Source organism: Tasmannia lanceolata, unplaced genomic scaffold, assembly GCF_043159265.1.
Source record: "Tasmannia lanceolata isolate RefF3 unplaced genomic scaffold, GAP_Taslan_0.1 ptg000019l, whole genome shotgun sequence".
NCBI lineage: Eukaryota > Viridiplantae > Streptophyta > Magnoliopsida > Canellales > Winteraceae > Tasmannia > Tasmannia lanceolata.
Genome location: NW_027518696.1, coordinates 24,988,443 through 25,004,780, shown reverse-complemented (window position 1 = coordinate 25,004,780; position 16,338 = coordinate 24,988,443). Strand labels below are relative to the sequence as shown.

General features: G+C 41.0%; 1 protein-coding gene across 1 annotated transcript; it reads left to right on the top strand.

The window, feature by feature from the left end:
• Positions 1-241: 241 nt before the first annotated feature.
• LOC143852436 (uncharacterized) lies at positions 242-2,371 on the top strand. Its single transcript, XM_077361817.1, has 2 exons — positions 242-877; positions 1,016-2,371. The coding sequence occupies exons 1-2, from the start codon at positions 242-244 to the stop codon at positions 2,369-2,371; spliced, it is 1,992 nt and encodes a 663-aa protein (XP_077217932.1).
• Positions 2,372-16,338: the final 13,967 nt, after the last annotated feature.

Here is a 16,338-nt window from a genome sequence, read left to right as displayed (position 1 = left end):
AGAATAGTTTATCTTGATTATCAAATTTTTAATCTAGTGTTTTTACTTCCATCTCAGGATTCTTGATTGAGCAACCATTGCTCCTAAGAAAATCCTCGTTTCAAAATCAACCTGGTCCCGTCAGTCCGCTGATTCCAGGCTGAGTCGATTTTCTTCTTCACCAATTTCTTTTACCTCCCCTGCATTACCTTTTTCTAATCTCCAGGAAATTCCCTCACCCGTCCAATTTGCACCTGAACCCATGGCGGAAAACGGAAATAATGCCCTTGACACCAATGAGATGATGAAAATTATCCTTGCACAATTAGGCACCATGAATGAAGATTTTGCTCGCTTGAAAACTGATAGAAGTTCTACTTCTAAGGAGCAAGCACCCCAACACCCTTCTGTTATACCTCTTCCCCCTCCTGCAATGGCTAGGCCTGCAGTTTTGAATGACGATGATGATATCGAAGATGAACAGTATGCAGAGCATAATTGTCTCCCTCATCTGGAGAGAGACAATGAGGGCAGAGCGATGGCAGACAGAATAGACAAGCTAACTAAGGAAATGGAGAACATCAAGTTCCAAGGCCCGAAAAAGCTAAATATGGCCGATTTCATGATATATCCAGGAGTCACACTGCCTCCTAGATTCAAAGTGCCGGATATGGATAAATATGATGGGACAGGTTGTCCTAGAAGCCATTTGATGTCCGTGCTTCCACTTCTGCAACAGCATGGTCTATCTCCGGAGCAGGTTGCTCTTTTGTTTCCCAGATCTTTGATCGGAGTGGCTAAGAAATGGTTCTTGAGCCTAAAGTCTGAAGAGATCCGAACCTTGGAAGATATTGCCAATAGGTTCGTCGAACAATTCTCTATGGAAGAGGGGATCGACGTAACCAAGAGGGATCTTAAGGCTTTGAAACAAGGCCATAATGAAACTTTTACTTCCTTCATCCGCAGATGGAGAAGGAAAGCCGCGCAGATGACTCATCGTCTGGCAGATGAGGATCAAATTAAAATTGTTGTGAAGAATTTGTCTCCACAATATTATCATCACATGGCCATCCAGTACTTTCTTGATTTCAATCACCTCATCAAGACGGGAACCCAAATAGAAGATGCACTGTCTAAGGGTTTGAGATCGAGAGTTCCTTCTGATTCAAGAGAAGGAAAAAGACCTATGGTTGCACCTAAAGAGGTTCACAATATGAATACTGCCCCGCCAGCACGGAGAGTAAATTTTGGCGAAGGTCGCCCAGAGAGGAAAGAGCCAAGACGATTTGATCCTTTGCCGTATTCCTTGTCAGTAGCATTGAAGAAGCTGTTGAGAGACAAGAAGATTGAGCTGTTAGAGCCTAGGGAAGCTCCGAATCCTCTCCCGAGGTATTGGAGGAAGGATTACTACTGCGAATATCATCAGGGTGTCGGACATCTGACTGATAGATGTATGGCCTTAAAGCATAAGATCCAAGATATGATTGAGGCAAAGAAAAATTCTGTTGAAGCTCCTAATGTCACTCGCAATCCTTTGCCGACACATGCAACCCCTCCACCAAATGTTTATGCAATCCTTACAGAGGAAGTTGTTTTAGACTACTCCCGTATTTGCTCAGTAATCTCCGAGGAGCCGTACGTGCTGAGATGGGAAGAGGGAGACAGTGATACAGAAAATGAGAAGCCTTATGTATTGTCTGCTCGGGCTGAGGGATTTGCAGAACCAGCTGAATGTTCATATGTCCTCAGACATGAAGAAGAGAACAGCGAAAGAATCCCCTATGTTTTAAGGCTAGAAGATGAAGACTTATCACTTCTGGATGATCAATGTGATGAGCTCCGCCATGTCACACGTGGTGGACGAGTCTTCAAACCAGCTGAGCTCAGAGTCGAAAATCCCGCTGAGGTTGCAAGAGGGGTTGACCATCAGAAGCAAAAGCAGAAACTTGTTGAAGAGGAAGATAATAACTTGCTGAATCAGCTTAAGAAAACCCAAGCTAATGTTTCAATTTGGGGTTTACTGATGGCGTCGCCGAAGCACAGACAGGTTGTGCTCCATGAGCTGAATTCATCCCAAGTATCAGTTGAGATTACTCCTGATGAACTAGTCAGTTTAGTGGCCGCGACAAGAGTTTCCCAGGATCTGTCTTTTACTGATGAGGACCTGCCTCCAGAAGGAAGAGACCATGTTCGCCCTCTCCGAATAACCATAATCTGCAATAAAAAGAGAGTGCCGGAAGTCTTGATTGACAATGGGTCAGCTTTGAACGTTTGCCCGTTGAGTACTGCCACTACCCTGGGGTTTGGACCAGAAGATTTCATACCATCTGAGCAGGGTATACTAGCATATGACGGTACTAGAAGAGGCGTGATTGGGACTCTAGCGACATAAGTCGAGATTGGGGGAGAGACTTTTGAAGTCGAATTCCAAGTGCTTGACATCAAAACCTCTTTCTTTCTTCTCCTGGGCCGACCTTGGCTGCATAAGGTCGGAGTTATTCCTTCAACGTTACATCAGAAATTGAGATTCATCCGGAATAACAGAGTAATCACAGTGCGAGGAGATCCAAAACCTGAAGTCGGGCAGATAACCGCCGAATCAGTTGATGAGAATGTCAAAGATGTCATCTTGACAGGATTCTCCCTAGAGGTCTCTACTATAACTATGGCGGAAGCCATGAAAGAGGGAATCATGTTTTTATCAAGTACCAACGTCAGTGTCGCAAGGATGATGTGACGATTTGGTTATGTCCCGGGAGCTGGCCTGGGAAGAAATCTGCAAGGCCTGACTGAGTGGCCATTAATGAAAGCAAAGAATGGATTATTCGGGTTAGGGTATCAGCCTTCTCGAAAAGAGGTCCAAGAGATGAAAGCATATATGTTGAGATGGGCTACATGCCGCCGCCAGGGTTTTGAGTTTCCAATGGGACCGTTCAGCATGATTATGAACGGTAGATTCAGAAAGGAAGGGGCCTATTGTCCGTTTTACGGTTTTTCAGAGCCGTGGTATGATGAGACTGGGAAGAAGTTGCCAGGTCTAGAGATTTTCTTTGCTGATGAATTGCCGAAGAACTTTTTCTTCGAACAGATTGCAGAGACAGCTGAATTAGAGAAGCAAGACTCAGACTGGGTGGAAAGCCTTGAATCAGAATCCCTAGACTCTTTGTTTCAGGTTGAGGCACCAGTAGTGGCAATGATTGGAGGAGACACACCCTTCATAAACCCAAGAAGCTCCATTACCCCAGCTGAGGGACCTTTGGATAACTGGACCTCACAGGTTATACCCCAAGTATTCTTTCAGTATAGTCCAGTCCCTTCAAAAGAGCCAGTCGTTTCAAAATTTGTGTCAGTTTCTGAGTCCGTCCCAGAGTCTGTCATTTCTAACTTTTCTTTTGATGCAGGTACTATAGAGGTCGGGTCTACTTCTGAAGTGGGTGACGAGTCTATTCTTGGTGGCGTAGAGTCCGAATTTGAGGACGTCCTCGTTGATTCTTTGTCTGTACATGTTTCTCATTGTGTCGATACTGATGTCGACTTATTTTTTCATTCTGTTTCAGAGTCTGTAAAGCCCGCTGTGGGTTATTTTACTAATGTAATCATTGATTCTAATGAAATAAAAGACTCCTTTGCTTACATTCCTGTACTTGTCTCTTCTACTGATTCTGCTTCTAAACCTGATCAAATAACTAATAATAAGAATCAAGACTCCCCATCCAATGAGGTAGCCGACGAAACTCCCCTTGAAATCAAATATATGATTCAACAAGAGGAGAATCGCCGAGCTAAACCACTTGAAGAGGAAATTGAAACTGTAAATATAGGTGATGAAACCTTAATTCGGGAGATACGGATTGGCAAAATTTTATCTCCTGAGGAGCGCGAAGAATTAATCACCTTGCTAAAAGAGTTTAAGGAGGTTTTTGCTTGGTCTTACGACGACATGCCGGGATTGAGCGAGGACATTGTCCAACACAAATTACCTCTAATCCCGGGGATCAAGCCTAAGAAGCAAAAACTCCGGAAACTTAAAACAAAATGGGAGTTGAAAGTTCATGACGAGGTTAAGAAACTACTCGAAGTGAAATTCATCGAAGTAGTTGAGTACCCTGAATGGCTTGCAAATATTGTACCTGTGCCTAAGAAAGATGGAAAAGTCAGGATGTGTGTCGATTTCAGAGATTTGAACAAGGCAAGTCCGAAAGATGATTTTCCGCTTCCGAACATTGATCTCTTGGTTGACAATACCGCGGGACATGCACTCTTATCCTTTATGGATGGGTTCTCAGGGTATAACCAAATCAAAATGGCGCCTGAGGATATGATGAAGACGGCATTTATTACTCAGTGGGGGACATATTGCTACAGAGTGATGCCGTTCGGTCTCAAGAATGCTGGTGCCACCTATCAGAGGGCTGCGACTACTCTTCTTCATGACATGATTCATAAGGAGGTCGAGGTCTATGTAGATGACATGATTGTCAAAGGCAAGACTCGGCCAGAGCATACAGTCGCTTTGAGAAAGTTCTTTGAGCAAATTCGAAAGTTTCAACTTCGCTTAAACCCAAATAAATGTGTATTTGGGGTCACGTCAGGAAAGTTGCTTGGATTTATGGTCAGTGAGAGAGGAATTGAAGTGGATCCTCAGAAGATCAAGGCTATCCAAGAAATGCAACCACCAAAGACAGAAAAACAGATTCGTGGATTCCTTGGCAAAGTGCAATACTTGAGGAGATTCATATCTCATTTAACTATGACGTGTGAACCCATCTTCAAGTTATTGAAAAAGAATTCTTCCAAGAAATGGAATGAAGAATGTCAGGAAGCATTTGAAAAGGTCAAGCAGTGTTTGTCTATGCCTCCTGTCTTATCCCCAGTCATTCCTGGTCAACCATTGTTGATGTATTTGTCCATCACAGATACAGCAATGGGTTGTATGCTTGCTCAGCAGGAGGCAGGGTCTAAGAAAGAAAAGCCCGTCTACTATATCAGTAAGAAAATGCTAGAGTATGAAATCCAATACACTGTTTTGGAAAAGACATGTTTAGCATTGGTTTGGGCAACTCAAAGGCTTAGACATTATCTTCTGTCGAACAAGATATTTTTGCTCTCACGGATGGATCCGTTGAAGTATTTGTTCGAAAAACCCGCTCTTACTGGAAGAACAGCCAGATGGTTGCTATTGTTGTCTGAGTTTGACATCACTTATGTCACTCAGAAATCAATTAAGGGACGGGTAATTGCTGAGCAGCTGGCTGATGCTCCTGTTGAAGAGAATGCTTTTTCTGAAGGCTGATTTTCCTGATGAAGAGATTATGGACATTGAAGAAGAGATTCCGAGTTCCAAATGGCTTATGTACTTTGACGGAGCTGTCAATAATCATGGTCAAGGAATAGGGGCAGTTTTGGTATCTCCAAAGAAGGAGTACATCCCGATATCTATCAAGTTGCAATTCGAATGTACCAACAATATGGCAGAATATGAAGCATGCATCGCAGGACTTGAAGCAGCTTTGGCTTTGCAAATTCAAGACATCGACGTATTCGGAGATTCAATCCTGATTATTTGTCAAATAAATGGGGATTGGAAAACGAAAGAGGCAAGGTTGATCTCATATCACACTTATCTCGAATCTCTGGTCAAGAAGTTCAGGAATGTCACCTTCACTCATCTGTCGAGGACAAGGAATCACTTTGCTGATGCTCTGGCTACTCTGGCATCAATGTTGGACATTTCTGCTACAATGGAGGTTCAACCTTTAGCTGTAAGGTTGCAATGGGCTCCAGCTCATGTAAATGCCATCGAGATATCTGCCAGGTGTCCGGATGGAAAGCCATGGTATATAGATATCAGAAATTTCATTTCAGGCAAGGGGCATCCGCCTGAAGCTTCCGGCAAAGAGAGGAAAACTCTTCAGAAGTTCGCTGCCAACTTCATCATTTGTCGTGAAGAATTGTACAGAAGATCCTTTGATGGGATTCAGCTTCTGTGTGTTGATGAAGATCAGGCTGCAGAGCTCATAGAGCAAACACATGAAGGTATTTATGGTCCTCACATGAATGGTAAAATGCTATCAAGGAAAATCCTTAGACTTGGTTTCTATTGGCCCACAATGGAAGCAGACTGCTTCGCATTTGTGAAAAAATGTTATAAAGGTCAAGTCTATGCGAACCTTATTCATATGCCTCCGTCAGAGCTGCATTCTATGACCTCGTCATGGCCATTCTCAGTATGGGGAATTGATATCATTGGCAAAGTCTATCCCAAATCGTCTAGTGGACACGAGTACATCTTGGTGGCCATTGATTATTTCACGAAGTGGATAGAAGCTGCTTCATATGCTTCCATAACTTCCAATACAGTTGCGAAGTTCATTCGTGCAAACATCATTTGCAGATATGGAGTACCTCATGAGTTGATTTCTGACAATGGATCTCACTTCAAGAAAGAGGTAGTGCACCTGTGCGAAGAATTTAAAATCAAGCATCATAAGTCATCTCCTTACAGACCGCAGACAAACGGGGCTGTAGAAGCAGCGAATAAGAATATCAAGGTCATAATCAGTAAGATGACCGAGACTTATAAGGACTGGTCGAACAAGCTTCCTTTTGCTTTATGGGCTTACAGGACATCGATCAGATCCTCTACAGGTGTAACTCCATACTCTCTAGTGTATGGAATGGAAGCAGTCCTCCCTGTTGAAGTGAGAATCCCGTCCCTAAGAGTTATGATGGAAGCGAATATGTCAGAGTCTGAGTGGGCAAGAGCCAGACATCAGGAATTGCAGATGATTGATGAAAAGAGGCTGAGAGCCTTGTATCATATCCAAGGGTATCAGAGAAGAATTGAAAGAGCCTTTAACAAGAAAGTCAAGGTCCGAGACCTGAAACCAGGAGATCTCGTCTTAAAGTCTTACCGAGCACCGGTGTTTGATCCCAGAGGAAAGTTCAGGCCAAATTGGTCTGGTCCTTACATTGTTGATGAAGTCCTGCCTGGAAAAGCCGTAAGACTCCTTAATGAAAATGGAGAAAAATTAACAGAACCTACAAACCTGGACCAACTAAAAAAGTACTATGCTTAGATACACCAGGAGGCCGTCTTTGATCGATCAGAGCTCAAAAGCTAACAACCTCAAAGTCAAAAAACATTTGCAAACACTTTGGGCCTAAATAAAAAAAAAACTTTCATTCTTTGATAAACTCAAACCAGGGGCATCTTTTATGACTTGCGTCATAAAAGATAATAACCTGAACTACGTCATGACCTGATCCCTCTCTACAGGGTACGTAGGTAGCCTGATTAATTCGGGTTCGGTCAAATCCTTCAAACCTTTCAAATCCTAAAAAAAAAAAGAGAAGGAAAGAAAGAACAAAATAAACAATTTTTGAAACCCAAATGGGCGAACTACGCGGACCTGATTCCCATTTTCTTTGGGGATACGTAGGCAGTCTGGAGGGCCAGATTCGGTCAAATACATGAAAACTTACCAAATGTTAAACTGATTGAACCCAAGCCTACCTAAAAGTCCTTCTGGTGTACTTAGGCCCAGGTTTGTAGAGAAACAGAAAGAAAATAAAAAAAATAATGGAGTCTTAGACCCGCTAGACTGAAAACCCGTAAGGGCGGTCTAGGCAAAAGTTAGAGTCATTCGCCCGCTAAGCTGAAAACCTGAAAGGGCGGCTTAGGCAAAAATTAAGGCATGCGGTCCGCCAAATCGAAAACCTGAAAAGGCAATTTGGTCATGGCAGTGACTTCATAAAGGACAAACCTCTGAAAGCCAGCAAGACTTTCATTTCTTCGGCGGCACTACTCCAAAGTCTGAGTAAACGCCAGCGGAAATTCTTCTAACACTCTCAAGGCTAAGGTGGTTAAGACTAAGTAATCCAAAGGGATAATAACCATGATGGAAATACCGGAAAAAGGAATGAAATACCTTTAAATACGGTTTTCAAAAGAATCTAAGAGTGGTATACTGTACCATTTTTTTTAAAAAGAATACTTATCAGACTAAGAAGCAGATTCAGTCTCTCTTAGAGTTTAAGTCATTGTGCCTGTCGAAGTCCTCACTTGCTGGTTGTCCAAGTCTTTTCTATGATGAGTCAAGATCAAACTCTAGAGTCGTGAGTGGTTAGTGTCCCTCCCAAAGCTGGGGTGATAAAAAAATGGTAAGGTTGTGTCCCCTCAAAGGTAATACACAGCAGAGCAAAGTTCAGAAGATGGTAGATTCTCAAGTCCATCTGGCAGGCTTTCAAGCCCATATGAATGGCAGAGATCATCAGAAATGCAAGGCGGTTGTTAGGCAGATGCAGTCTGTTGTAAACCTGAAAGCTTTGTAACCTCAAATATTCAAGAAATGAAAGCATTTCAGCCTTTTTTCCTATGTTTTGCTCTCTTATGAATTTGTCATGGAAGTATAATAATACTAGGGGCATCTTTTATGCCCTGAGCAACCAGGTCATAAAAAAATATCAAATGAGTATTGTTTGAGATGACTATTCTCAACAAATGAAAATAAGAGGAGCTTGAACACAGTCTTTGAATACAGCTCCTCAATCAAATTCCTTTGAAAGTCTATCTCGACAATTCCTTTAAGGGTTTGTCTCATCATTCCGCTGAGAATCTTTCTCATCATTTCATTGAGAATTTACCTCATTATCCCCGGCAGAGTTTCAACTCGCAATTGAAGTTTGTAAAAAAATATATATATATAAAAAAAAATAAAAAATCAAGCATTCGAAAATACCAAATTTTCTCCCTGAGAGCATTCACCCCGAGTGAAGAAGCCGAATTCTTCCTGAAATCATTCGCTCCAAGCGTAGAACCAAAATTCTTTCTGAAAGTATTCGCTCCAAGCGTAAAATCAAAATTCTTCCTGAAATCATTCACTCCAAGCGTAGAACCAAAATTCTTTCTGAAAGTATTCGCTCCAAGCGTAAAATCAAAATTCTTCCTGAAATCATTCGCTCCAAGCGTAGAACCAAAATTCTTTCTGAAAGTTTTCGCTCCAAGCGTAAAATCAAATTTCTTCCTGAAAGCATTCGCTCCAAGCGTAGAATCAATTTGTCTCTTTGAAAAGCATTCGCTCCAAGCGTAAAATCAAAATCAATTTGTTTCTTTGCAAAGTTTTCGCTCCAAGCGTAAAATCAATTCATCTCTTTGAAAAGCAGTTCGCTCCAAGCGTAGAACCCAAATTTTTCTTGAAAGCATTTCGCTCCAAGTGTAGAATCAATTTATCTCTTTGAAAAGCATTCGCTCCAAAGTGTAAAATCAATTTTGTCTCTTTGAAACCATTCGCTCGAAGCGTAGAACCAAAATTCTTTTTGAAAAGCAGTTCGCTCCAAGTGTAGAACCCAGTTTCTCTTGAGAGTTTTCGTCCTGAACGTAAAATCTAACTTCTCCTTGATTAGTGTTCGCCCCGAGCGTAGAAAAAGCCAAAGTTTCTATGAAAAACATCAAGCAAGCAACCGAAAAAACCATTCCATTAAAGACCCCTGAGGCATCTTTTCCATCTAAAACCCCTGAAAAATCCATTCCATATCACAATCCCTGAGGTATCTGATCCTTCCAAAAGTCCAATATTCGCAAAATCACCTCCTTCATTCTTCTTTCTCTCCAATCAATTTTGGGCCAGTCAAAATGTGTTGTCTATTCAGCTTTGACATTCGCGCGACAAGCACGCTCTGCCAAAGAGGGGCATCTGTAGACACCCCATTTTGACTGTGCCCTAAACCTTTCAAGTTTGACCTAAACCCCATCAAATGAATGAGTTAGGGTCCCAAGCTTCACCCTAGGTTGGATTATGGTTTTCTCTTCCCCCCTGCAAAATTTCATCGAGATCGGGGTTCGTTTGCTTAGCGAGCAGATTGAGAAGATATGTGTAGTGCAAGGAGAAGGTGGCCCGCATTGTTTCCTTGATTTACCCCAAAAACCTTGTATTTTAGAAAAAACCAAACCAAATCAAGCCCCTAAGTGCCCATGAATATATTTTTAGAAGCCTTATAACCTCAGAAAAATCCTCGCAAAATTTCAGAAAGTTTCGCCGAAAAAATTCGGAAAAGACAAGCGGAGTTTGTGTGGTTATTAGGAAGTGGGGGGTGCATTAGCCATTTAGGGTCGCGCATTTGTGCACTTATCATTTGAGTGCCAATATCAAATTTCTAAAAAAAACTATAAATATCGGTTTAAGCTCATTTGTAAAAAAAAAAAGGGAAGAAAAAACAGAAAAGAAAAGAAAATCAGCAGAGAGGGAGAAAGAGAGATTCAAAGTTTCTCTCGTCTCCGATCGGATTTTCCGATCAGATCCATCGGATCTCCAGCAATATCCTCCACCATCTGATCCTTTTCTGATCAAACTCCTCCTTCTCCGGCAAGACTCCGATCCTTTTTCCGTGAGTCTACCGGCGGATTCGAGCTCCGGCTGATCTCCTCCCTCAACATCCTAGCTCCGGTAAGCCCCGGTCATATCTTCTATTCTCTTTCTCTTTCTTTCATTAAGTTGTTGAGTTCTTTTTGTTAGATCCTAATCTAAACCCTAGCTTCTTCTTTTACTTCTCCTCCGATCGATCTTGTCTGAGATCCGATTTAATTCCGGCAAGAATATAAGTTCCAGCCGGTCAATGATCTCTTTAAAATCTTGCGTGTTCTTTGATTAATCATCGGATCTGTTAATTCTCTCTTCTTTTTTTCTTTTTTTTTTAAAAAAAAAAAAATTTTCAAAGCTAGCTTCATCTCAAGCTCTGTTTTCTCTTTTTATAATTTTAGATCTGAAAATTTTCGAACCCTAGCTGAGATCTGATCTCTTAAATCTCAGTCCTTCTCATTTTCTAACTTGAATCAAGCAATTTCATAAGGATTTAACAAGACCTGAAAGATCAGCACTTTCTGTTGATTTTATTTGAACCTCCGATCATTTCATAGCTCCAGAAATATACCTGACTTTTATTTTTTTATTTTTTAAAAAATGTTCAGTCACTACCGTCCCACGGTTTTCTGCACTTTGTATTTGAGGTAAAATTTATGTAATATTTATTGGTTTCACTTCTGTATTGATTAATTACCTTCAGTTTATTTCAGCCTTATAATAATCAATTGTTGATTGATTAGAATTACCACAAAAGTTCATTGATTTTTTTTTTTTAAATAGATTATACAGGAATAATTCCAATCGAATCATTGTAACCCTAGGATAAGCATGATAGTAGACATATTCATGTTCTGTTTTAGATGTGTACTTTTTTATAAGAGTAGAAACCTTGGCTGTCATGATGCTTAATGTTTAAAGTTAAGATAGAGGAAGTGGCAGATTAGAGTTTCAGTTTATTGATAAAGAGCTACGATTTAGAGGATAGATTCTCATGAATAAACATCTCATTTCAGTATAATTATGTCTCTAGTGTCATGAAAATGTTCAGCTTAGCCATATTCTAGTTCAGCTATACCTTTGGCTATATGTCCAGCTTAATCATATTTCATATCCGCTATATCTCTTTGTCTTCATAAATATTCAATCCATACTTTGTATTAGCAGTTCAGCCTGTTCATTTGTGGTCCAAGTCCATGCTCTATTTGTCATAAAATCAGCTACCATCTTGTAATTTTAATTCATGCTCTGTATGTTTTAAAGTCAACCCATTCGCTTGTAATTCAGTTCATGTGGTGTGTCAAAATTTAGTTTATCTTATTTCTATCTCAGTTCATGTTTTGAAAATCGATATTCAGCTCATTCATTTGCTTTTTAGTTCATGATTTCCATGTAATAAATTTAGCTCACCTACTTACAGTTCATTCCATGTTATCTTATGTGTTTATAAAGTCAGCTTACTCATTTATAATTTGCTTCATGTGTTGATACAATTTATTAATTTAATAGTTCAGCTTTCTTGTGAAATATTTGCATCACCAGTTGGTACAGATTCAAGTTTCTTTTGAAATACTTGCATCATTAACTGTATAGTTCAGTTTCCCATTGAAATATTTATACCACTAACTAGTGTAAATTCAATTTTCTTTCGAAAGACTTGCACTGTTTGTTATATAGTTTAAATTTTCTTACAAACCCTTTATAGTGTTATTAATTGTGTGTTTCATTTTCTTTAATCATTGGCATTACAAGTCGCCCAAATTTCAGTTCTATCAGTATTATTCTATTATTGGTGTCTATAACTAGCTCATTGCTATCAATAATAATATATTTAGGATCTTGATGTGTATTGTGTTATGAGTAAGTATTTGTATGCATATAATTCTTCAATAGATTCCGAGGCAAGTTCATTTTTTGTCTTGTGGTTTTGTCATGTATAGTTTGACCTTGGAGAGTAGGAATGTCTTATGATAATGCTTAAATCTCTTAATTCTCATATGGTTTATGGTTGATTCCTAATCTATTAATCATTCTTATTCTTTTGTTGCTTATCTTTGATATTGTCGCATAAAGAAGGGCGATGAAGGTGATAGCCTAAGCCCACCCTTAGAGGGATTTATTGGATTATGATAATACCCTCTCCCCTCTTCTTTCCTCTTATTTAATTTTGAGTTAGATTCTGAAGATAAATGGATTGTTCAGGTGAGATTATATAAAAGTTCATTATACTCATTCCTATTTATTTAAATAAATTGTTAATAGGAAGAAGGAGATCAGATGACTACTCTGGTCGATATTATCGACATGAGTACTGTCTGATCTCAAGGCGGGATTAGAAATATTATCATGTGTATTTGATATCAGATGATTACTTTGGCATCATCTGATTTCATTGGAGTCCCTGTATTGGGGTTTGTGGTTGGTTTTTGAAGTGTTTAATATTGTTTTTACTTTATTAGGCTATCCAGCGGCTGGTCTGGACTAATTAATGTTGTTATCATTTTATAATTGCTATAGATCGTGTATTGTTCTATTGAAAATTTCTCTTTGTTTAGTACTTGATTTATTTTTATAAGAATAGAATGGAATTTGTGTTTATCTGTTAGACTTTTCTTCTCTCTTTGATAGACTAACACAGTCTTTTAGATTTTTGTTAAATTCTTTAGATACTAAAATTCCCTCTCGTTGCAAGGGCGATGAAGGCGCTAGCCTCAGCCCATCCTTAGGGGACTCGCTTAGTCCAAATAGCACTCCTCTCATTTATTTAAAGACTTGTCCAAGTCTTTATGGTGTGTATCCCCTAGAAATTAGAAATCCATTCATTGCAAGGGCAATGAAAGAGTTCTCTAGAGTCCTCTCAGGGAGACAGGCTATGTCTGAGACAGAGAAAGTTGTATCCTTTAGAGACAAGCTTTGTCTCATTAGTGAGTCTATCCTTAGGAGACTTGCCATGTCTCATCAGCACCTCTCTTGGAGCTTATCCTTTTGTTTAGGAGTCTCACCCAATCTCATTTTTCTTTCTAAACCTCATCTTTGTGCGTATTTTGGTTTTGGGATAACACCTTGCTCGGCTTGGCAACATACCCCTTACTCTTATGGGTATTGGGTTGCACATTTGTTGCACCCTAGGGCTAGGTAGCTGTCCGGCCCGGCTGGGTGTTTTACCTTTGCCAAATATGCACAAGGTCTCTTTTTCCTTGTTCACATTTTTTCTCTATCCTACCTATATGTCTAAGAGACGTACCCAGTCTCATTCTATTAGCATCCTCCTCTTTGTGCATCATTTGGTTTTGGGAGAACATCCTACTCGGCTTGGCATCATACCCCTTACCCTTATGGGTATTGGGTTGCACATTTGTTGCACCCTAGGGCTAGGTAGCTGTCCGGCCCGGCTGGGTGTTTTACCTTTGCCAAATATGCACAAGGTTTTTCCTTATTACTTGTTGAGCTTTATCTTAGTTTGATTAGTCCACTAGCACAGGAATCCGTCCATAGTCTAGAGAGTCAATCCTCTTGTTCAGGAATCAAATTCTATCATCATAGGGGTTTGGATTCTATTCTACCTCTCATCGTATCATGTTTTTATCCACTCTTGCAAGGTATAGGATGCTGTCCAACCTTTGCAGAGCTGTGTTTCTGTTCTTTTCCCCCGCAAAGCATAGGATGCTGTCCAACCTTTGCGGGATATCAGGAGTCTGTCCTCCCCTTATGATGATAGGATTTGTCCCCCTTGAGTCAAAAATACTTAAAAACAACAAAAACATCTAAAAAAACCAAAAATCTCAAAAATCTTGAGTCATTAGGAGTAGTTAGGAAATCTGTTCCGAACTACGTTGGCTTGATCCCTTTCAACAGGGTACGTAGTGCAGCTTGGGATCCACATCCCAAGTCCAGCCAAACCTTTAAAAATAAGCATTTTAAATCTTTCAAAATTACAAAAAATCTTTCAAAATATTGTTTTTTCGAAAGGATCTTCCTCTAGAGTTAGGAGGTTGTCCTAGTTAGAGAGTTTTTGAGTCGGGAGTTGCTCCCTCGTTCGTTTGTTTGTTCGTTGTGTGTTTTATTTGTTTGTGTTAGAGTTAGGAGTGAGTCCTAGCTAGGAGTTTTACGCCTCCGTCCGGTCAGTTGGCGATCCACATCGCCAGTTGATGACTAGGTCTAAGATGCGATAGATCCTACTGTTTTTCTTAGGATATACAGCCTAGCTACACATAGATTATAGGAACCAATTGCATGAGCTTAGGGCTAACCTGCATTTAGTTAGGGCATATAGGGTGTCCTAAAATCTATAATCCATTGGAATTTAAATAATCACACAAGAAACTTTAAGAACTAGTCCGGTCTTTTAGATCGAGTCTAGGATAGAGGTTTAGATGTCTTAGGCATCATAGCTTAGAATAGGTGCGAAGAACTACGTTGCCTTGATTCTCGTGGAGGCGGGGATACGTAGGCTTCTTTGGATGAACATCAGATCATCTAAAGACTCGGGCCTAGGTATAGATTAGAGTTTTAGGGTTGTATGGTATCGAGTCATTTTCTATGTTTTGCAGTGTTTTCTTACTTTATTGCGCAGACCTTATACTTTTTTGGTGTGTCATGCATGTGTTTGTTCATCAGAACTTAGACACCAATTTAGGTTTGACATTCATAACCTAGTTATTCTCAAGTGACACCTTTACTTCTTTTATGTGTGTTTATTATTCCTCCGAGACATGCATGATTAGATAGACGTCTTCTCGGAGATTTCTGTTCCCATTTCATATGATTCTCGTCCAAAACTCTTCAAAATTATTAAGTAAATGGCATAAGAGACCAGGTGTTCGCACTTGGGCGGATGAGGTGCTCTTTAGACCTTCCGAATTCGTAACCAGGCACGAACCTCATTTTATATCTCTGGTTATCCGTTGCAACAGAGCATAGTATGGGATCCAGGGCCCATTTGCCTTTTTCCTTGGATGGCGACTCTTCTTTGTTTAAGGTACGCCTCGAATCTGGGCTAGTCCCCGAATCGAGAGGTATCTCACCTTTTATATCGCCACTCATGCTGTGAGGGGCATTCTTCTTTCAAGAGTTCCTTGGTAGAGCTCTCCATTCACGTGGATGATCCTGAGACTGTTAGCGCGTGGGACACGTCCCTCACCGCCGCCCCTCTCTCGGATCGGGGTCCACACCCCCCTTAGGGCCCAGCGTCCTCACTGGCACACCGTACTAGATGGGAGGTCCCGCTCTGATACCATTATGTCACGCCCCAACCCCATTGTGTAGATATTGTCCGGTTCTGGGTCATCTACCTATTGAAAGATCCCACATCGAAAAGGGAGGAAAATTTACTGGGCTATAAATGTGGATTTCTCCTCTCCCTATGTAGACGCGTTTTCCGCATCTCCAAGGGGCGGGCCCCGCAGCGTGGGTCGAGCACGGTTAGTGCTGCTGGAAAACAAATCCGGGGAGGGTAGATGACTCAGAACCGGACAATATCTACACAGTGGCGTCTGGGCGTGACACAGTGGGAGGTTTTATGTCATGCCCCGACGCCACTGTGTAGGTATTGTCCGGTTCTGGGTCATCTACCCTCCCCGGTTTTGTTTTCCAGCAACACTAACCGTGCCCGATCCACTCCATGGGGCCCGTCCCTTGGAGATGCTGAAAATGAGTCTACATAGGGAGAGGAGAAATCCACATATATAGCCCAGTAACTTTTCCTCCCTTTCCGATGTGGGATCTTTCAATCCACCCCTCTTAGGGCCTAGTGTCCTCGCTGGCACACCGTACTAGATGGGAGGTCCTGCTCTGATACCATTATGTCACGCCCCAACCCCACTGTGTAGATATTGTCCGGTTCTTGGTCATCAACCTATTGAAAGATCCCACATCGGAAAGGGAGGAAGAGTTACTGGGATATATATGTGGATTTCTCCTCTCCCTATGCAGACGCGTTTTCAGCATCCCCAAGGGACGGGCCCCGCGAAGTGGGTCAGGCAAGGTTAGTGCTGCTGGAAAA